This window comes from Alexandromys fortis, unplaced genomic scaffold, assembly GCF_014885135.2.
Source record: "Alexandromys fortis isolate MF-2015 unplaced genomic scaffold, M_Fortis_MF-2015_v1.1 scaffold_313, whole genome shotgun sequence".
Taxonomy (NCBI): Eukaryota; Metazoa; Chordata; class Mammalia; order Rodentia; family Cricetidae; genus Alexandromys; species Alexandromys fortis.
The window spans coordinates 946,088-963,782 of record NW_026068197.1 but is presented as its reverse complement, the minus strand read 5'-3'; the positions used below and the strand labels follow the sequence as shown (position 1 = coordinate 963,782).

General features: G+C 34.6%; 1 protein-coding gene across 1 annotated transcript; it reads right to left on the bottom strand.

Moving 5' to 3' along the window:
- Positions 1 to 11,090: 11,090 nt before the first annotated feature.
- On the bottom strand, positions 11,091 to 15,177 carry LOC126493028 (odorant-binding protein-like; the record flags this gene model as incomplete). Its single annotated transcript, XM_050129775.1, has 5 exons — positions 15,127 to 15,177; positions 14,603 to 14,742; positions 13,636 to 13,706; positions 12,103 to 12,213; positions 11,091 to 11,192 (listed from the first exon to the last, which is right to left on the bottom strand). Coding segments are annotated over exons 1-5 (475 nt in total), but the record flags the coding sequence as incomplete, so codon positions are not given.
- Between the last annotated feature and the right edge of the window lie 2,518 nt (positions 15,178 to 17,695).

The window sequence follows — 17,695 nt, the reverse complement described above, 5'->3', positions numbered from 1 at the left end:
CCAATTGGTGTAGTTGGTGACTATGCCTCCATTGAGCATTCCTCCAAGAGCAAGCAGGGAAGAGTTTCAGGCAATTGCTCCTCCAGATGCAGGTTGCCCCTAGGCTCAGGTGTTCACTCATTCAGATGCAGATAGAATCACAACTCTGGTCATTGTTCCTCTTGGTACAGGCAGGTCTGTGGCTCTGGTGATTGCTGATGCAGTGTGGTATCTTGTACAGATGATGCTGGATGGAAAACAGTTGTTCCATCACCAAGGGACTTCTTGATATAGTTTCTGGAAGCTGCTGCTGTAAATTCTCCAGGGTGACCAAAGTAGCCATTATACCCTTCCCCCCCTTCTGATGCTTCTGTTCCTGAGGCTTGGGCCACCATTGCAGCACTCCCTCTCTCTCCAACACTTCTTGGCCTTGGCTGGAGTGACCACCATGTTTCCTGTCTCTTTGAAGGTTAGAGGGCAAGGTTGGTACCACTGTTGCTTTCCCTCTCTCTTTGATGCATCCTGGTTGGTGGCAGGGCCCCAGCCATGTGCTCATTCCATCTCTCTCTCTCTCTCTCTGAAACTTCCAGGTAAAGACTCGGCGCCTTCTGTGCTCTCTCTCTCCATGACACTTCCTGGAAGGGTGGGGGCATATGTGCTGTGCCTTTCTCTCTTACTCTTTCAGACATGGGCTAGTGCCATGCTCCTGCTCTCTCTGAGACTTCCAGGGCAGGCCATAGCTGCCACTTTCCTAAACCAGCATAGTCCCTAACAATAGCACCAAAAAAATGACAACACCCTCCCCCATACAAACAAACACAATTTTGTGCTCGTACTCATAGAAAAACGTATTATTCACCTCTCATAAAGGAATCTTCTGTTTTTAACACATTGAACCACCTTTGCAGAAAACAACAGTCAATCCGAAGGTGTAGATGTGGAGCCTAGTCAAAATAGATATAAGTAAAAACATTCCCATACTTAAAGTTCAGAGAACACTATGTAAAAGGGAAAAGAAAATAGAATGAATCAGAGCCTAAGCGAGTTTGGTCTGTGTTTCTTTATCCTGGTAATATCAGAAGCTACACCCACAAAGTGTCGTCCACAGAACAAGGATGACAACCACAATAGGGATGCCAAAGTAGATTAGGGAAACATTATGTGGCCTCAGCCCTACAGATATAACTCTATGCAACTAATGAACATGAAGGTTGGGAGATAATAAGTTTCCATGGGGGAACAAAGTAATTGGTTCTTTAATACCAAATGGTCAGCTTAAAAGCACATTCTTAACATTATACAGAATGAGCAGAAAATATTTATCTATTTGGAAAAAAATTATGAGGAAACAAACAAAAATAATTAAGAACAATTCCAGAAAAAAAGTTATGAATTTGGAAGAGAGAACAGAAAGTGTATGGGATAGTTTTGATGGAAAAAAAAAAGAAAAGGAAGCAAAGAAACTCTATCATAATCTTAAAATGTAAAGAGAATAATAGAAACCTGTCTGGTACTGGCAAAAATAGATTTATAGACCAATAGAATCAAGTAGGGGACCCACATTTAAATACTCATTATTACAACTATAGGGACCTTAGTGAAATGCAAAACACCTACACTGGAGAAAAGACAGTATCTTCAAGGAATGCTGCTCAGAAAAGGGGTATCTACTTTCAGTACAACAAAATTGGACCAAATCTATTACTTTTCACAAAATTCAATACAAGTGGATCAAAGAACTCAGTCTGAATCCTATGTTTTTTTTTCTAGTGTTTCTACTGTTTCAGATGGGACACAATAAAAGCAGTATTAAGAGGAAAGTTCATAGTACTAAATGCCTACATAAAGAAGCTGGAAAAATCCCACAATAGTGAGTTAACAGAACAACTAAAAAATCTAGAACAAAAAGAAGACAACTCAACCAGGAAAACTAAATGTCAGAAAGTAATCAAATTGAGAGCTGAAATCAACAAAAGAGAATCAAAGAAAACAATATAAAATATCAATGAGAATAGATTTTGTTCTTTTAGAAAATCAACAAAATAGACAATACTGTATTCACACTAACCAAAAGGAAAGGAGAGAATATGCAAATTAACAAAATCACAAATAAAAAGGGAGACATAACAACAGACACAGAGAAAATCCAGAGAATCATCAGGTCATATTTTGAAAACCTGTACTCCACAAAATTTGAAAAGTTAAAGGAAATGGACAATTTTCTGTGTAGATATCAAGTACCAAAATTAAATCAAAACCAGATAAGCAAATTAAATAAATATATAACTGCTAAAGAAATAGAAATAGTCATCAAAAGTCTCCCAAACAAAAACTCCCAGGACCAGATTGTTTTATTGCAGAATTTTGCAAGGTTTTCAAAGAAGAACTATTACATATTCTCCTCAAATTGTTCCACACAATAGAAACAGAAGGAAAATTGCCAAACTCTTTTTACAATGCTATGATTACCCTGATACCCAAAGCAGACAAAGACATTGCTAAGAAAGAGTATTACAGAGCAATCACACCAAAAATATTGATGCAAACATACTCAATAAAATACTGGCAAATCTAATCCAAGAACACATCAGAAAAATAATCTACCATGACCAAGTAGACTTCATCCCAGAGACGCAGGAATGGTTCATCATATAAACATCTGTCAATGTAATCCACCATATAAATAAACTGAAAAAAATAAAGCACATGATCATCTCATTAGATAGTGAAAAAGCATTCAGCAAAATTCAATGTCCCTTCAGGAAAAAGGTGTTGGAGAGAACAGGGTTGCAAGAAATATACCTTAACATAGTAATAATAATAATAACATAATAAATAAATATTATGCATCAAGCCAACATCAAACTAAATAGAAACTCATAGTGATTCCACTGAAATCTGAAACAAGACTAGGTTGTTTACCCTATATCTATTTAATATAGTAATTGAGGTTCTAACATAGTAATAACACAACAAATAAGATCAAGAGGATTCAAATTGGAAAAATAAAGTCAAACTCTCACTACTTGCTGATGATATGATACTTTACATAAGTGACCCCAAAAATTCTACCAAAGAACTTCTACAGCTCATAAACACCTTCAGTAATGTAGCAGGATACAAGACTAACTAAAAAAAAAACCTGCCTACCACTTATTTACACAGATGAAAAATGGACTGAGAAAGAAATCAGAGAAACATTACTTTTCACAATAGCCACAAATAACATACAGTATCTTGGAATAACTCTAAACAAATAAGTGGAAGATATGTATGCTAAGAACTTTAAATCTTGGGGCTGGAGAATTGGCTCAGCGGTTAAGAGCATTGCCTGCTCTTCCAAAGGTCCTGAGTTCAATTCCTGGCAACCACATGGTGGCTCACAACCATCTCTAATGAGGTCTGGTGCCCTCTTCTGGCCTGCAGACATACACACAGACTGAATATTGTATACATGATAAATAAATAAATATTAAAAATATTTAAAAAGAACTTTAAATCTTTGAAGAAAACTGAAAAAGCAGCAAAAAATGGCAGCAGATAAAATTAACATAGTAAAAATGGCAATCTTTCTAAAAGCAATCTACACATTCAATGCAATGCTTATCAAAATCCCAGCAAAATTCTTCACTGTGAAAGAACAATACTCAACTTCATATGCAAAAGCAAAAAAGAAAAAAAAAACAGGATAGTCAAAACAATCCTGTACAATAAAGGAACTTCTGGAGAAATCACCACCTCTGTCTGCAAACTCTACTCTACGACAGAGCTATAGTTCAGAAAACAGTCTGGTATTGGCATAAAAACAGATAGGAGAACCAATGAAACTGAGTCACAGACCCACATATCTATCCACACACCTATGAACACTTGATTTTTGACAAAGAAACTAAAAAATAAAATAGAAAACAGAAATCATATTCCACAAATGGTGCTGGCATAACTGTAGAAAAATAAAATAGATCCATATCTATCACCGTGCACAAAACTCAGGTACAAATGGATCACACACATAAAACCATCCACACTGAATCTCACAGAACAGAAAGTGGGAAGTACACTTGAACGCATTGTCACAGGAGACCACTTCCTAAATATAACCCCAATAGCAGACACTGAAAGAAACAGTTATTAAATGGAACCTCCTGAATCTGAGAAGATTCTCTAAAACAAAGGACATATTCAACAAGATAAAACTTCAATCTAAAGATTGGGAAAATATCTTTACTAACCCCACATTGGACAGATCTCCAAAATATGCAAAAAACTTAAGAAATTGGTTATCAAAAGAACAAATAATCCGATAAAAAGTGGAGTAGAGACCTAAACAGATAATGCTCAGCAAAGGAATCTAAAGTGGCTGAAAGACACTTAGGAAATGCCCAACATCCTTAACCTTCAGAGAAATTCAAATCAAAATGACTCTGAGATTCCACCTTAAACCTGTAAGAATGACCAAGAACAAATTCACTGGTGACAACTTATGGTGGAGAGGATATGGGGTAAAGGGGACATTCCTGTTTTGTTGGTGGGAGTGAAAACTGGTGGAGCCACTTTGGGAATCAGTATGGCAGTTTCTCAGAAAAATTAGGAAACAACTTACCTCAAGATCTAAAAGTAGCACTTTGGGGTATATACCCAAAGAATGCTTAATTATACCACAATGACATGTGCTCAAATCTGTTCACAGCAGCATTGTCATATCCAGAAACTTGAAACAGTCTAAATGCCCTTGACTGAAGAATGGGTAAAGAATATTAGGTACATTCACACAACTGAGTACTATATAGCAGAAAAAAAGTAATGGCATCTTGAAAATTGCAGGCAAATGGATGGATCCCAAAAAAACATCATATTTAGTGAGGTAATCCTGACTCAACAGGACAAATATCATATTATTCACTCATAAGTAGATTTAAACATAAAGCAAAGAAAAACCAGCCTACAATGCACACTTTCAGAGAGCCTAGACAACAAAGAGGACCCTAAGAGAGACATACATGGATATAATCTACATGCTAAGTATAAAAAGTCAAAATCTGGGTAAATAGGGGTCATGGAGATTATGGTAGAAGGGGAGGGGGAAGGAAAGAAGGGAACTGTAGAAAAATATAGCTCAATAAATACAATTTAAAGGAAGAAAAAAATACTTCCTTTTACTTTAGGTTTTGTCCAAGATATTTTTTTTTACCTTTCTTACTATTGTAAATGGGATTCTGAACATGATATATTTCTAAGGTGGCTTTGCTCTTGGTTTATAGAAAGGTTGTTGATTTCTATAAGCTGATTCTTTGCTTATAAGGATGCTAAGATTGTTGACTCCAGAACATGTGTTCTGGCACTTTTTAGGCATATGTTAGTTATAATACAATGTTATCTGAAAATGGGATGATTAAATTCATATTTTCATATATGTGTGATTATAATTTCTTTTACTTTCTGAATTGTTCACTGTAAGGCAACCAACATGACATTGTAAAGGAATGGTGAGAGTGGGCACCCTGTCTTCTTCAAGATTTTAGTGTGTTTCCTTGCAGGTTTTCTACATATGGGCTGTGTATTGACAGTATGTTGTCAGAGACAGCTTTTAGTATTATGAAGTATATTTCCTCCATTCTCTCTGGGAATGTTATTTTGAATATATGATGAATTTTATCAAAGGCTTTTTCTTTATTTATTCAAATAATAATGTGCTTTCTTGCCTTAATTACATTGAATGATTTATTATATTTATAGAATTCTGTGTAAACCAAGCCTGTATCCCTGGAATAAAGCCACCTTAATCATTTTGGACAATCCCCTTGTTATGGGTGTGTATTCAATTTCTAGTATTTTATTAAAGATTTTTTGTCAGTATGATCTCCAGTTATGTTTTTCTATATGTGCCCAGATATACATATGCATTCATGAGTGCATGCCTCTCTGTGTATACATATGTTTCTGTCCTTTGATGGGGATTAAATTAACGCTGGCTGTATATAACATATTTGGGGTGATTCTTTACATTCTATTTTTTTGTATCATTGCTAATTAAAATTCAAACCCACATGGCCTAGGGGGATGGTTCAGTTAGGAAAAGTTTTTCCCTTCCATGTATGACTATAGTTGAATTCTTTTTATTTTATTTTTAAAATAATCTTATTTTATATTCAAATCACAGTTCCCTCTTCTTCCTGTCCTCCCGTTGCCTCCAACATTTTCCCATTCCACCCCTGTCCACTCTTCAGAAAAAGTAAGGCCATCCATGAGGAGTCAACAAAGTCTTCCATATCACTTGAGATAGGACCAAGGCTCTCCTCCCTGTATATAGGCTGAACAAGGTATCCCTCCATAGGGAATGGGATCCTAAGAGCCAGTTCATGAACTAAGGATAAATACTGGTTCCACTGCTAGTGGGCCCACAAACTGCACAATCCACACAATTGTCACCCACATTCAGAGGGCCTAGTTTGGTCTTATGCAGGTTCCCCAGTTGTCAGTCCCACTAGCCTTGGTCAACTGTTTCTGTGATTTTCCCTATCATGTTTTTGGCCCATTTGCACATATCAATATTCCTTCTCTATGACTGGACTCCAGGAGTGTGGCACAGTGCTTAGCTGTGGATCTCTGCATCTGCTTCCATCAGATACTGGTTGAATGTTCTACAATGACAATTAATGTAGTCATCAATCTGGTTAGAGGGAAAGGGCATTTCAGGTACCCTTTCCAGTATTGGTTCAATTCTTCATCCTTGTGGATTCCTGAAATAAAGTCTCAACAGATTTATGTTGTAATTCATTGAAGGACTTATAATAAGACTGATGTTGTCTTTTTAGGATCCTCCTTATTGGGTTTAACAGCAGCTGAATCAGTTGACATTTAACACCAATCAGGGCCATGTGTAGCCCTTTCTCTGCATCATTTCTTTTATTAATCTTGGTCATTCTGACAACAGTAAGACAAATTTTCTAGTTACTTTTATTTTTTTCCCTTGATGGCTAAGGATATTGAACACTTTAAGTGTGTCTCAGACATTTGTGTTTCACTTTCTGAGAACATGATTTTTAGTTCTATTATACAGGTTTTAAAATTGAGTCATTTGTTTTCTTGATGTTCATTTTGCTGAGAAGGCAGAGAAATGAGGGCCCCTAGAATTGTTAACTTACAAAGTTGACAGCTTTTGGAGGTTTCTGGCTATTATAAGAACACATATGAAGAAACAATGCATTCTACAATTTGATGAAGGAAGATTATCCCTGGTCACCATGAGAGTACTACCAACTGAGACAGGTATTTAAATCATCTCTAGTTGTCTTGATTGAGAAGCTACCATTCAGAATACACATAGAAATTACACTGGTTGATGAAAAGCATAACTGATAGTTGGAAATGTTTATAGAATCAAGTATGATTTTTCTTCTACAGCTCAGGATGTAAATTCAATTAATGACCTTTGAGTTACCTCTCAGATTGGGCACTCTTTACCCATGTTATCACATTGTGAATGGTGAACTTTAAAACTTCTGTGCCATTTGAAGACTTAGCATTTTAGAAGACTTACCATCTTCTGATGGTAAAAATAGTAGTCATATTCCTTTTACCTCTATAAAGAGACCACTTATAAGTAATAAGTAATTGAAGACTAAGGAGCCAGTACTAAACATGAATACATGTTAGAAACACTAAATGGACACCATTGGGCTATGAATTTTTCTGTCAGTCTCCTCGCACTAAATACACACACTCACACACAGACGTGCACACAAATTCATACATATGTTCAAATAAATATGTATATTCATGAAGAAGTTGGAGAAATTGGAAAAAGGGATGGGAGCACAAGCATAGTAGTAATTATTTGGAAAATGGGGATGAAGTGATATAAAGGTACATTGAATATACAGAATTTTTACAAAACATCAGTCAAGTATTTGTTCTGAAGACGCATTATTTTACAAGGCACTCAAAGAAAGATTAAATAACAAATTTTGAGAAACTATGTAATTGTTTCTTATTCATATCTGTTGCCTATGAATATTGAATGAACTTTGATTTTGTTATAACTTTAGATTTCAAGAGACTGGATATAGTAACATTGTCTAATATCTTTCCTTTTCCTTGTCCAAACCCTCAAAAAAGATTTCTAGTACTTTCTAATGGTTTTCTGCCTCTATTATCATCAGTTATGTTTTCCTCTATGTGCACGCATATGTGTACATATGAATGAATGCATGTGTGATTTTGATGGGTATTAAATTAACACTGGCTATATATAACATGTTTGGGAGTGATCCTTTCCATTCCATGTTTAAAATAAAATGTCAAGAGAGTTTTGTTGTAATTCTTCTTTGAAGGACTTGTGGTAAGACTGATGCTCTCATATTATAATCCTCCCTACTGATTTTGATTACTACTGAATCACTTTTTCAATTCCATTAACCAGGTCCAAGTGCAGCCCTTTCCCTGCATCATTTCTTTTAATAATCTTGGTCAGTCTAAGAGAAGTAAGATAAAAATCTCTGGGTAGTTTTAATTATATTTCCATGATTGCTAACTATATTGAACACATTAAATTGTTTCTCAGACATGTGTGCTTCACTTTCTGAGAACATGATTTTTAGTTCTATAATACATGTTTGAATCATGTGTTTTCTTGATGTTCATTTTCATGAGGAGGCAAAGAAATGAGGATTCCTGGCTTTTTTAGCTTATAAAACTGGAACCTTTTGGGAGCTTCAGGCTGTTATAAGAACATATCTTCAGAACCAATGTATTCTGCAGTTTGATGAAGGAAGATTATATCTGGTCACCATGAGTGTACTACCAAGTAGGACTGGTATTTAGATCATTTCAAGTAGTGTTGTTTAAGCAATTACCATTCCCGAATACACTTAGAAATTACACTGGTTGATGAAAAGAACAACGGTAGCTGAACATATTTATAGAACCAAGCAGGATTTATGTTCTACAGTTCAAGACATACGTTCAACTAATCACCTTTGAGTGATCATTCAGATTGTGCATACTTTACCCATATTATCAGGATGTGAATGGTGAGCCTTAGAACTTCCATGCCATTTGAGGGCTTACCAGCTTAGAAAGCAAACATTGATAGTAAAAGAAGTAGCCATATTTCTTTTACCTCTAAAATAAGACCACTTATAAGTAGTAAGTAATTGAAGACCAAGGGGTACATTGAATATACCAAAATTTTAGAAGACACTAGTCAATTGTTTTTACTAAAATAATGTTGTTTTACAAGGCACAGAGCAAAAGTTCAAATAACAGGATTTTCAACAAAAAATTATGTCATTGTTTTTATTCAAATCTCTTGCTTATGAATATAAATGTACTTTGCTTTCATTATATCTTTAAATTTAATGAGACTGGATGTAGCAACATTATCTAATATCTTTCATTTTTCCTTGTTCCAAGCCCTAAAAGAAGATTGCCTTTGCCTTTTCTAATTTGATAGCTAAGTACATGCCAAGGAATCATTGTAATACAAAGAGAAAATTGTAATAAACACATGCATATTTTTAGGGTATGGTATTTATGGGATATCATTCTCACAAGTTTATTCTTCAAATGGGAGTGACTCATATGTACACTATTTAAGCATATCTTGATCCATTTGCTTCCTGAAGTATTTAACAAAAGATAATCCTCTCAGATGGACATTTGAAAACATATTTCATCCTATCATTTAAATAATGTGTAACCTGGAGGCAGACCCAAACAGTTTGTTCTGTGAACTACTTTAGAGTTTTTGGACTGTTCAATTGCAAATCACAATTTTCAGCTGAAAGTAAATATGTAGCACAACATAAAATTCACTTGTGCAGTGTTCTTGCTCATGATCTCCAGTAATTGTCACATTTCTAATTATTTCTATAGGTTTTAGTAATGCAGATATCATTTCTTATACTAGAGTGGTTATTTTAATTAGCTTGGTGACTGTTTATATGCTTTTTGAATGAGATCCCTTTCACAAGGTAATATTGCTTCTTGAAACACTTTATTTAGTCATTCAAAATATAAGATGAGCTCACATATCATAAACAGGGGAAGGAAAGGGAAGTCAGGAGTTTGGTAGGTAGTATTCTGACTTCACATGAGTGGGAAGAATTACTTTAAAAAGAAATGGTGATTTATATGTGATGCTGTTGTGATGGTGGAGAGGATATGATGCATCATTCCATTCTTCCTGTTGTCTCTGCTGACATAAAAGCAAAAATTAAAACATGATTGAACAGACAGGAATGATTTCCCATTGAGAGTTCACAGAAGCAAAATGAAATATAACAATATATTGAGTATGGAGAAGAGATTGTACACAAATAGTTCCTTTCCCAGAAATCACCAATATCTTGTGCTTTGGATTGTATAGGAGCACAGTTGACAGAAAATAATGGCATTCTGTGATGCTACATAAAAATTTATATTGAAATGTTTCAAGGAATATACTGAAAGATCAAGATGCTTTACTATATCTGTGACAAATAATGCACTACAATCATAACTAAAGTAAGATTTTTCAAATGAGAAGACATATTTTCTTGATGGAATATTCCTCAATATAAAAATGTTAACAATTCTGAATTAGATAAAATTCTTCACATTGTTTTAAAAATAAAAATATTCTATCCTTCATTTCTATCAGTGTAAGAATTTTTGCTTTAAAAGATACATAATATCCTGTCTTGATTTTGCCAATTTTGGATCCATTTTTTCTTTAGTCACATATTTTTTATAAGTTTTTATGTAATAAGCACAAATTTATCCAAATATCAAAATAATTAGGCCTGACTTCTGTTTCTACTCACCTACAGAATGTTGTTATTGAGGACAAGTATCTGTAAAAGAACATAAGTAAGGTAAAGAGTGACATAAATGTTCTCATAAGAATATGAGAACAGCTCCATAAGGATTATTTCTGGAAATAGCAACTGAAATATTTCATATGACTATCTATAATCTAAATCAGTTGTATTACTGAGTATATAGATAGATATAAAGTTGTAGATAGATAGACTCGCTATATATGTATACATTGATACACAGATTATATATATGTATATATGTATATATATATATGTTTTGAGCAAAAAAAAAAAATTCATTGAGGTTACCTGTAGCCAGAACATTTTGAATGTTTTCTGTTGGAATGTTCTGTTCCTTGGCAAATTCCTCAAGTTTTTCATATTGTACAGGAGTCAAAGGTTGACCTTTTCCTACATTGCAAGAATGACAATATCACAGACATGTTCAGTAGAATTCTTCAGTATTTACATTGCTTCCTTCATGTCCCTCCTTGATAAACAATGGAAAATCCCAACTGCTCCAAATTTATCTACTCTGGGTGGATCAATAAAATCAATAAAAAATTTTCCTCAAATTTCATGGATATATTTAATGAAGTCTATATGGTACTATGACACCACTTTTCAGGGTTTCATGATATATCAAAAAAATAAAACAAATTTCCTAGAGAATTCACTCATCTCAGTCCTATGTACTTTCAAAACCATAACACTAGAGAGTCATGAAGGCCTGTCAATGGAGCCTTCACATTTCTCCCAACTCTATACTCTAGAGTTCATGTTTTAATTTAGTACACAGTGGGTCAAATGACACTCAAAATTGTCTGAACTGTGAGAAAATAATATTTACTTCATTCTTTCTAATGAGGAAACATGAACATAAACACTTTCAATAGTCTTTCCTTCACCTCTAATATGCAATGACCACGCTCCTCAAATTACAATATAATGTAAAAGTTGGTCCACACAACAATCAGATTGTTATTTAGTGGACAAGAGTTTGGAAATACCATGATAAAGTATTTCAAGGGTGAATCTGACATAATCTTCGTTTACATGGTAAAAGTTGGTCCACACAACAATCAGATTGTTATTTAGTGGACAAGAGTTTGGAAATACCATGATAAAGTATTTCAAGGGTGAATCTGACATAATCTTCTTTTACAGGGTAAAAGTTGGTCCACACAACAATCAGATTGTTATTTAGTGGACAAGAGTTTGGAAATACCATGATAAAGTATTTCAAGGGTGAATCTGACATAATCTTCGTTTACAGGGTGATACCTTTCTTACTATTCCAAAAGTGCACTACCATACTTACCAACAACATAAATCAGATTTGTTGTCCGGCCAGCTCGATCCACATTCTTACTGATAAAGACTATATTGTCTGGTGTTGCATGCACAGATTTAAATCTAACATCACCTTCAACTGTAATAATAGAAACATTTCAAAATGAGTGTCACTTAGCTTTCTACTTTGTTTGATGTCACCTTTTGACTAAACATTAATATTAATCCATACTCTAGGAATCATCTCTGATTCACTATCATATGACACATGTGTGCAAATATTTTCCTATAGTCATTCATTTTACATATCTCATCATAATACAGTGACCAGTATCCCCACTCTTTAAACCTGATAGTAAATCTTAGGTATGGACACATTCCATTTTCTCTGAATTCTTTGCATCAAGACCTGTGGGATTATTTTTTTCCCCTTTAACCAGATCCTAAAAGGCCACATGTCAATTTCTGGAAACAGTAAAACTCTGGTGTCACACCATGGTAATATTTGGTGGGCAAATGAATACATATGCAAAAAGACTTACTGTTGTAATTAGATATATGCATACAAGTTTTCATCTTGTAAGATTATGAATGCAAAAGATGTAAGAATGAACATTTTAGGTTTTCCAGACCTTCATATTGTGTGTGTCTCTCTCTGTGTGTGTTTCTATCTCCATCTCTGTCTCTGCCTCTGTGTGTGTGTGTGTGTGTATCTGTGTGTCTGTGTGTGTCTGTGTGTGGTATTTCCACTTACTGACACTGATTAAACGATAAGTGTGTTTCATGGGGAAAAAAAGGATTTTTGGATCTGGTCACTTTCTATTACTGGGCTCCTTTAAATATCCATTTAAACTTGGAAAATAATAGGCTTGCCAGAAGAATGCAAGATTCCCTTATTTTAAGATCAAACCAAAGGTCATCCTGTGTATAATTCAGTTTAATAATATTGTTATTATCTTAGCAATTTTTACGAAATTAAATTAGTCAATCTGAAATTCTTAAACAGATTTCCCCTAACTGTTTTTCAAAATTGAAATGTTTCATCCCAAGATCTAAATGTTATGATCTGTATAAAATAAGAGAAAATGAAACTTTAAAATAGCACCATTAATTTAATTTTTCCATGAATTCAGGATGATAGATAATGCCTGCAATATAAGTACTAGATAGTCTGAGACATGAAGTTTGCAAAGATTTTCTAGGCCACTGAGACCAATAAGTGAATAGCAGCCCTGTTCAATAACAAACCAAGATACTGTATGAAAGAAAAGACACTGAATATTATATAGAAACAAATTTTTATGCAGGAAACTATTTGGAGATATTTTGTTAACATTATTCACATCTTCATTTAATAGTGTTCTTCTCCATGTAAGCTTCAGATGACCTATAATATACTCTAACTTTGTAGCATATCTCAGCTGGTTGGAAGGATTGATAACATTCCAAGTAACCAAATTAGTTTTAGGTTCATGTACCTATGAATGGCTGTGGTATCTGTGTATGTGTTCATACCCACAGTTTTTTGTTAATAGAGGAAGCTCGCAGAACCAATACTTACACTGGGTTCTGTACTTGCCATCTTCTTGCATATACCCAGTGATTTTGGTCTTTGAACATTGGCCATTCTCACTAAAAATCAAACAGAGGAACCCTGGTTTATACTTAATAACCTTTAATTCATATTAAAATAGCTTCAATATTTTAATAAACTTGATGAAGTAATAGTATCTATGAACAGTGTACAGAGCTGGAACAGAAGTACCTAAGCTTACCTCACTTCTCCTAATTCTTTTTTATAAAATATTATCCTGTTTGTAATCATAAAAATGACTTCCTTTATTTGTGGCATTTTTCCAAGTGCTGTGAAGACTCTGATGGCTTTCTTATCCCAATTTCACTATTCACTGAGTATGGCTTTCAATATGTTAATTCTATTGTTCTACTCCAGTCATAATATGTATTTAGGATTATATGCATGTGTTTTAAGTGATTTAATTTGTAAACAAAAACTTACAATTGTAGCTAGAACATAGAAATGGTTCTAGGCTTTCTTAGTTCTTATGGCATTATACACTCTTACAATGAACATAGTCATCCAAATGTCATAGAATGTCTTTGAAACTAGAGCATGAAAGTAAATGATTTACAAATTAGATTTATCTGACCTGGAAGACTTTTTATGATGTCATTGACTGAATAAGATAATATATGTGACTTTGAGCCAAATGCTCACATATGCCTCTTAAATTACTAGAGTCTCCTGAATCTAATAATTGGGCACAAAATTCAACCACTGGCCTCCAACCAAATGTATTTCTAAGGAAACACTCATGGAATTGGAGACAATATCTAACTTTTGTGTGGTGTCTAGAGCTAAACCATCACAGAATAAAATAATCACATTGCCAAAGATGAGGCCTTAAATTTCATGACCAGAAACAGAACATTCCCCTGGAAGTTTGACAACATAAAAGCTGAGAAGTGGAAATATTCTACTCAGTTTACATAGTTGACAATTTGCTTACTTGACATAAAATGTGACTTCCAATTCATTACATCCCTCACTACAAGTAAGTTCACGAACATAGAGTCTCAGAGGTCCTTCTTCCTCTATCTTGTCCACATTGTCAGCAGCAATGGCAATGGTATCCCACTTTCCTTCAATCTAAAGAAAACAGCAAAGACAATTGATCTCAGTCACTGTAAATGCATAAGCTAACTAGAAATATAAATAAATAATTTTTTTTATTACTTCAAGATTATGTTTCTAGGGATGTAGAATAACACAGGGCAATATGATGACTCAATTAACATAGCACATTGAACCGGAACTTTGAGTTGCTCATGTTTTGCCCTCTTAACCTCTGCATATTCAACCCATTGTTATCTTATTTCATTTGTTTCATCCTAGAAAATCAGACTGAAAAATTAATTGAGTGAAAGTCAGAAAGGTTATTTCATGAATATGGACTAACTGGACAACACATCACATCCTCAGAAATGTGCTATTGAAGAACATCAAACCTAGACACAGACCAAATGAATTTACCTCCGCATGAGCCAGGCCAAATGCCAAAGCCAGCAGTAGAAATTTTACCATGGCAGTGCCTGACTTTGCTCTTCTGCAGAAGCTCAAAATATTGGTTGTGAAGGAACTGAACTGACAAAGCTTTTTATACAGTTAGTTAGAGGGAGTTTCTGGAATCAACCAATGGTTCTGTACCACAACAACCTGCATGTGTCGAATATTTCCTCTTTGGCCTTGCTGAATGGTATATGAGCTCACATCCCTAAACTAATAAGATTAAGTTAAAGGTCAGATTCTGTTGGGATGATTTATTGAGTGTTCCTGTCAGAAAGAACTATCCTTGGGAGAGCATTTAAGTAATCGTTTTGCCTCCAGAACTATACTTGTGGGTAATGGTCACAATGCATATGCATATGTCATATAGGATTCATTTAAAACCACATGTGCTTTAAAACACATTTTGAATCTAAGCATAATACTGTGCAGTTAAAAGAATTTAGAACTGTGAGCCAAAGTAACCATGCTATTAGAAGATAAGATGTTAAAACTAAAGAAGGATATCCTATAAGGTTATTGATATGCCCTGTGCTATCTTTAAGTCTTTCCATATATTGACTACTTTATTTTTCCTGTATACTGAACAAAGACTATGACATAGAGTTACAGGAGATATCACCAAAGCTTAACTGTATGAGTAATAGAAAAACTGCTACTAGATTCCACTGGCAATAAATACAGGTATCATTAATGAGAAGAAACCAAATCAAGTAAAACAGTCTATAAAATAATGATGTTCAGAAAAATTGTATAATGTGGAAATGGACTCTACATTCAATGTTTACATTTCCTAAAGCAAAAACACTCCCTGGACAGTTGACTTCTTCACACATCAAAACCAAGATCTGTGTTGTGTTTAGACATAGGATCTTGTCATCAATTTCTAGGAACAACCAAGAATATCAGGACTCTGCAGTACTTTTTTATCCTCTGTGGATTCCCTCTATGACACATGGAATAACCTACAGTAAGCATTTTGGTGTTTTGGGTTGGCTAGCCATGATTACTAACTACAACATTGTAAAGATTGAGTCAGCCATTCATGACACTTTCTTTAAATTATATTTTATTACTATATTTCTTTCAATTTTGAAATTATAGCATAATTATATCATTCCCTGCCTTTCTTCTTCCCTCTCTCTAAACCCTCCAATGTGTACCCCTTTCATCTCTTTCAATATTGTGTATTTTTTTCACTGAATGTTGTTATATTCCAAGATAGCAAGTAAGTCTTGAACTTTTTTTATTGATGTTTTTTGAGATCTACATTTTTCTCTGATACCCTCTTTGCCTCTCCTCTCCCCATTCAACCCTCCCCCAAAGTCCCCATACTCCCAATTTACTCAGGAGCTCTTGTATTTTTCTATTTCTCATGTAGATTAGATCTATGTAAGTCTCTCTCAGTGACCTCATTGGTGTCTAAGGTCTCTGGGTTTGTGGTTTGTGGGCTGGTTTTCATTGCTTTATGTTTAAAAACAACCTATGAATGAGTAGATGTGATAATTGTTTTTCTGTGTCTGTGTTACCTTACTCAAAATAATGTTTTCTAGCTCCATTCATTTTCCTGCAAAATACAAGTTGTTATTATTTTTTCCTGCTGTCTTGTGTTGTACTCCATTGTGTAAATGTACCACATTTTCCTTATCCATTCTTCAGTCGAGGGGCATTTAGCATGTTTCCAGGTGAGTCCTGAACTTTTATCTGAAGATGTGGAGCTGGGAATAACAGAAGAGACCTGACATGCAACATTTGACTTTTTATGTTACTTTTCTCATACTTTGTTTTAAGTTTGTCATGGATTCTGGATATCAGTCACAGCTAGCATGTTTGCTTACACTGGACATAAACTAGCCATTTCCTGTGTGCTGGAGGTTATGAAAGAGGACATGTCTCATGGAATTATACATTTCATTACTGAACTATGGGCCAAGGATAGGTTGGGGTAGGAAGAACACTGTCTACCCCTATTCTTTCTACTTGTGAGGCCTTTAAGGCCCAAGCATTAGTTCCAAAATTAAGGGTACACATATAGACCTGATTAAACTTATAGGGCCACCAAAAGCTAAAACTATTGATAGTGTATAAGGTACTTGTTGGGTGGGGGGACTTGACAAGATTGAGATGACATCAGAGAGAAGAATTATCAGAATATTTTATATATGTGGAAAATGATCAACAAGCAATTTTTAAAAATCTTCTTGTTAGAGATATCTATGAAAAACCAACTTTTTGAATAATTACAAAGAAATAATTGTGGAATATGGATTGAAATTTGAAATACTGACATACTATGTAGGTTCAGGTTCACAGACCTGGGTTCCTGAGTCACATAAGCTCTTCCATAATATCCTTCCGAACTGCCCCAAGACCCAATCTCCTGTTTAGTAACACTCATGGAATATACGTGTTCTCCANCAATAGATCCAGGCTGTGGGGGCACATGTCTTTAATCACAGCATTCAAGAGACAGAGGAAAGTGAGTCTCTGTGAGTTCAAAGAAAGCCTGTTCTACACAGTGAGTTTCAGCACAGGT